General features: G+C 36.3%; 1 protein-coding gene across 1 annotated transcript; it reads left to right on the top strand.

The window, feature by feature from the left end:
- The first annotated feature begins 502 nt into the window (after positions 1-502).
- LOC149409293 (uncharacterized) lies at positions 503-5,433 on the top strand. Its single transcript, XM_089649998.1, has 4 exons — positions 503-624; positions 1,358-1,521; positions 2,108-2,260; positions 5,186-5,433. The coding sequence occupies exons 2-4, from the start codon at positions 1,380-1,382 to the stop codon at positions 5,431-5,433; spliced, it is 543 nt and encodes a 180-aa protein (XP_089506124.1). The 5' UTR covers positions 503-624; positions 1,358-1,379.
- The last annotated feature ends 567 nt before the right edge of the window (positions 5,434-6,000 follow it).

The following is a 6,000-nucleotide window of genomic DNA, read 5'->3' as shown; positions in this document are numbered from 1 at the left end:
GTGTGTAACTCTAACGATGTCGCACACTTAAATTAGACGGTACTTGAACATTAGTTGTTAACAAGAGTCGACGGAAAAATAAAAAAATTTGCTATAGTTCTAATACAGTTTTCATTTTATATTTTCCAAAAGGGTCCATTCCAAAATTTCGGTTCCCAATCAAAATAATATCACTGTTTCAATGATAACCATAGAACCCAATACAAAAACAAGGGGTTGCCAGATAATTTTCTGAGAAACGAAACCGGTTCTTCAAAAATTCCAAATAATTTATCGCTTTTCCGCTAAATAATATTCCATAAGTTGCAGATTCCGAAAATAATCGGTTACTCTGTAATTTCGTGGGTTCCAGTGACAGCAATGGAACCGGTTTCTTCTGACTGGGATTAGAATTTCGACCACCTCTAATGACATTTCAATGGCGTCTTGCATCATCCCACTATACCCATGTTCCTACTCTTTTCTGAAGTAATATTGTATAAATTTCACCGTATTTGTGTTCCATTTATATAGTTTTGTGTCACTTTAGTGAACACCACATTTCTATCCCGAAATTTATCACATTCTTGCACTACTACTTTTCTAGTGACGTTTCTTCAACCCATTTGAACTGTTGCCTTGTACGTAAGTAGTTTCATTCAGTTATATTACAGTTATATTATTAATTGGTGCGTGTTTATCATAAGAATTTATTTGTCAACATTCGCAATATAATATATTGAGCTACCCAACACCAACCAGGTAAACACGTGACGGACGGTACATTGGGTTGTTTATTGTAGATTTACAGCAGCTGTCCAAAATGCCAACCGAGGGATTAGTACGTTTATGTCTTTACACTGAGTGGAAAACTTTGACTTATTCCAATTAGTCAATTCCATTAGGTTTTACATCACATATTTTATATATATATTGTGTTGCATTTACTCATTGTCATAAACTGACACCAATGTTTTTTTCTTTACTCACTGAAATACAGTAATTAATGTTGTCAATTTATTAATATATACCACATCTGGTCATGAACATGGCTAAAGCCGTTTAAAGCAACTTCTATATTCTGAATGGTGGTCTTTTACCAGGGTGACATTTGGGGTATCTATCTCTCAGATGATAATGAAGCAACTGTTTGCAATAATTGTTGTATGAAAAGTACAAGTACATATTGGATAAATATGCGGCATTGGAATAAGCCGACGTAGCGCAATTGGTAGAGCAACTGACCGGCAATCTGAAGGCTGCGAGTTCAGCTCCCGTCAGCCGCATTATTTTTTTAAAAATTATATTGGTGTTTCAGACTAATAATTATTGCTTAAAAATAATTTATGTTCTGTTTCACATCTAATTTGTTTTGAAGTTGGACCTTTTCCCAGAAGACCATGGATCTTCCCAACACAGAGAGTGTTTCCATCAAGGTGGAACCAGGGTCCCAGGAAGAGGGTGGATGTGAAATGCCATATACAGATATAGATATTTACCTCCCGGATTTGAAAACGGAATGTTTGCAGTATGCGGCGACCAGTAAGTTGATGTTTCGCAATTAAGACAAAGTCATTCTTTAGGACGTCCTTTTTGTCATTCATTAATAATTCTGGTATCTCCTTTTAAATATATCTTCACAGTAAACTATCAAACAAAGCAAACTTTTAACTTAAAATGTTCACAAAAGCTCCCCATTTTTCGTGTTAAAACCTCAATCTGTACCCGATATAAGCTACATGTATACTTGATGCAAGAAATCATTATTCCTTTCGTATTATTTTCCAATAAACAAAACTACGTTCTGAAGGAACTCAGTGTCTCTAGAGTAAATCGTTTTCTTTCTTGTTGCAACCATCCCTGGAGTGGACACCTGGCGTCCTTTTTATGTCATAAATAAATTTAAAGTCTCCTGTCTAATTTTCCGCTTCAATGAGATTTTTCAATGATTTCTTCAATCGTTCATTTATATATGTATATATAAAAACAATAAATTTTGACGTAACTCCTTTTGGAGAACGAAGACCATATCTTTGTAATACGTTATGTTATAAGTTGTGTAATGTATAGTGTAATACGTTGTTCGTCCTTACATATCAATGTGTGTATTGTTGTTTTGTTTCACCAGGTAGCATTAATGTGGAGACTTTTACCACCAAGACAGAACCAGGACACCGAGAAGAGTTTGGAAGGGGAATTCCTTATAAGGAGATTGACATAGACCTCCCAGATGTTGAAAAGGAGTGCTTAGAGCGCTCTGAAATAATTACCAAAACAAAAGGTAAAACCAATTTTTGTGTTTTGAAGTTAACAATTCATGCTCTCCTAATTTATGCGTTTTTTTATGAATTAATACGTTATCTTTTTCAGATTTGACAAACGTGAATACACCTTCTGTGGATAAAAGATTATTTTGTTCTCATTGCATTTATTCCTGCTCTTTCAAGTCAACGTTTGAAATGCACTTGAGCACCCATACTGGAGAAAAACGTTTTTCATGTTCCGACTGCAACTATTCATTTTCTCAAAAAGGACATCTAAAAAGACACTTGCTGACTCACAGTGGAGAAAAAACTATTTCGTGTGACGAATGCAACTATACGTGTTTTAGAAAGGATTCTCTAAAAAAACACATGCTTATTCACAGTGGGAAAAAACCTTTTTCTTGTTCTGACTGCAACTATTCGAGTTTTAGAAAGGAATCTCTAAAAATTCACATGTTTATCCACGCTGGAATAAAACCTTTTTCATGTCCCCACTGTAACCATTCATGTTCTACAAAGAGACAACTAAAAATTCACACGCAGATCCACAGTGGAGAAAAACCTTTTTCTTGTCCTAACTGCAGCTATTCGAGTTTTAGAACTCTAAAAATTCACATGTTTATCCACGGTGGAAAAAACCATTTTCATGTCCCGTCTGTTACTTTTCATGTTCTACAAAGGGACAACTAAAAATTCACACGTTTACCCACAGTGGAGAAAAACCTTTTTCATGTCCCGATTGCAACTATTCTTGTTCTATAAAGGGACAACTAAAAGTTCACATGTTAACCCATAGTGGGGAGAAACCCTTTTCATGCCCCGATTGCAACTATTCATGTTCTTCAAAGTCAAATATAAGACGTCACCTGCTGACCCACAGTTGAATAAAATTTTTCTTAAATGATAAAAGTTATTCCTCAAAGTATGGTAAATTATAATCCACTTCACAATGGAAATCACATTTTACTGCATTCTCACAATCAAAGGGGACCCTTTAGTAATAACTAGCTCACCATCACGCCGTTTCACTGCAGATGTAGGCAGAGAGGATGGACCGACAAACAATGCGGTCATGGCATACATTCCTTGACATACATCGTCTCATACTCGTTTGGTTTGTTTGATTGTGCCGTGTCTTCTTCAGGCATCCCTGACGTCTTGTATCATTCACATTTGCGTCATGCATTTTTTAATTCCTTCGTTTATTCGCTCTACATGCCCAAAATTAAGTAATCAATAATAAAACGGCAAGGCTGGTGGAGATCGACAAACGTTTATTTAGTTTATAGATACATCATAGATGGAGCTAGTCACACAAATTAATTTTGTTATATCATTATATTCTATGCAGAACTATCGATGTGTATGTACGTCAATTTAATAATCATATATCTTTAAATAAGAAATTTATAACTTTCATTAAGAATACATCTTAAATGTTCTTAGTGTTCATTTATATATAAATTAGGCAGTAAATAGAATTAACCACAAAAAATAATACCATAAAGAACCATGGGTAGTATGTAACAGATAGAAAAATTGAGGTTTCTCATAACCTGCCTCACTTGGATAGAGGCTAGCTTGTGTTGAGGCAGTCATTAAAAGTTAATTTAAATTCATATGAATATACCTCCGAGGGCACCGGTAAAGGCAATATTATTACTTTTGATCCAAATAATTTTCAAATAGGTAATTTTATTTTTCAAATCTGAGTATCACATATTTTAATGTTCTCTGGAAGAGGATTGTACAATCTTGTTGCGATGTACCTAAAATTTCTTTGACCGAAAGAATTTGGAGTAAATTTTTGAAATCGTTTCGAGTACAGCAAGTATTAATACCTGTTGTGTAGTATTTATGTATGTTTGTACAAACGAGAAGGTGCGTGAGGATGGCTTTTGCGTTTATCTGCTGAACGTCAAATACATTCATAATATTAAAGATTAAGTTCGAGTCTGTAATCAGAGGTATCCTAGGTATTTTTGGTTATGGTTTTCTGTGTTTTTATGACAGCAAACTAGCTGACAGCAAAGTAGATCATTTTCAAGTGTTTTAAATCAAGAAAGTTTCGTATCGTTCTGAAAAAATGCATGGTTTTGTTATTCTGTTTGCATTTAATTGAGTGTGGAGTATTCATTTTAGGTATTGATCAATAGTAATACCGAGGTACTTCATCTGAGTAGAGCGCTCAATGTCGGGGCACTGACAGCATTCATCGTAATTCAGACATGAGTGTATTCGAATAGAGTCACCGTCGCCTATTTATAACACACGACAAGCACACAAAAATTCAATACCTGATCGTCACCGGCGCAGACCTCTGCATCTTCCCCAGGAATAAACTCTCAGGACGTTATAACAAGCATACCAACTATCAGCGGCCAATGGAACCATCTTACATTGACATACGGGAATCTTACATTGACCTTGAACATCGGACTCTGGTGAGTCTTCACATGGAGATTCGTCATCGCTGATGTCTCCAAACCCAAGATTAGCGTCGATTTTTAAGCCCATTTTGAGCTGCTAGTGGACGTCAAAAATAACCGCTTGCTGGACCGGACTATGAAACTATCAACCCAAGGACGTAGCAGCACTTGCGAAGTTGCCTCAGTAAAAACCGCGAAAGGGTCGACTACCTACCACCAGCTATTACAAAAATTCCCTGATCTAACGCGCCCGGATGGACATTTAAAGGCACCCTCCACTGTCCCGTCCCGGTATAGGCGACTTATTGTCACCCCTTCGGGACTCTCGCAAGAAGCTAATTTTTTTTATATTAAAGAATTCTAATTATCAATAAAAAGACTCTAGACCTTTAAATGTCCCTGCATGAGGTGTTAGCGAGCACTATGCAGGACGCTCATGTATGATGTTAGACGTGCACATGCGGTGTTAGTAGTCACATCACAAAATATGTATAAACAAAGATGCAATTGAAGTATTTCAGGTCCTCGGCAGTCCCATAGGGGCGCAGCCAGTCGTAACTGGATGGACAGATAAGAGACACCAGGCACTCAACCAATCACCATATTCGGACGACTCCAGGTCCCCCCGTCAGCGGAAGACCCAGACGGCTTACGCCATAGAGATTCCACGCGGCAAAGAAGGAGTTCGAGACCATGGTGTGGATGGGAATTGCCAGACCTTCCGAAAGCTGCTGGTCATCAACACTCCACGTGATACCTAAAACTGACGACCAGTAGGGACCATGCGGTGATTTCCGCGGACGAATAATATATAATGACACTTATAAATGACGATGATCCTAGCCGCGTCACCGCTGCTAGGATCATCAAATCATAATTAAATCATAATCAAACAATAATTACTTCGTAAACTCTCCAATTCAAAGGCTTCATACACTTGGAAACAAATATAGTTCAATCGATGTCTATCATTTCCAATCGGTTTCCAAATTTAAAACCAAAATATTAGAACTTTTAAAATAAAACAATAAACATCCAGTTATTGCACCTCTTATTGAATTATTTCCTCAAGATCGACAAGACAGGCTTATACCTACAAACTATCATGTTTAGATTTTCTTTTTGCTTAGTTTTATTTATTTATTTATTTATTTATTTATTTGTTTGTTCACGCCTTGACGGCTTTTACATGCAAGGTAAATTATACAGGAGCATTATAACAAGTATATAGCATCATAAGAAGTATAACATAGTATTTATGATAATAAGCTGAGCATGAAAGACAAGTTGGCACAACACAGGTAAGTATTAGTATACGATAAGTAAAT

The sequence above is a fragment of the Hesperophylax consimilis genome, unplaced genomic scaffold (assembly GCF_061612785.1).
Source record: "Hesperophylax consimilis isolate HC1 unplaced genomic scaffold, BYU_Hcon_1.0 scaffold_32, whole genome shotgun sequence".
NCBI classification, from domain to species: domain Eukaryota; kingdom Metazoa; phylum Arthropoda; class Insecta; order Trichoptera; family Limnephilidae; genus Hesperophylax; species Hesperophylax consimilis.
Note: the sequence above shows the minus strand (reverse complement) of the source record. Positions and strands in the feature narration are given on the sequence as shown.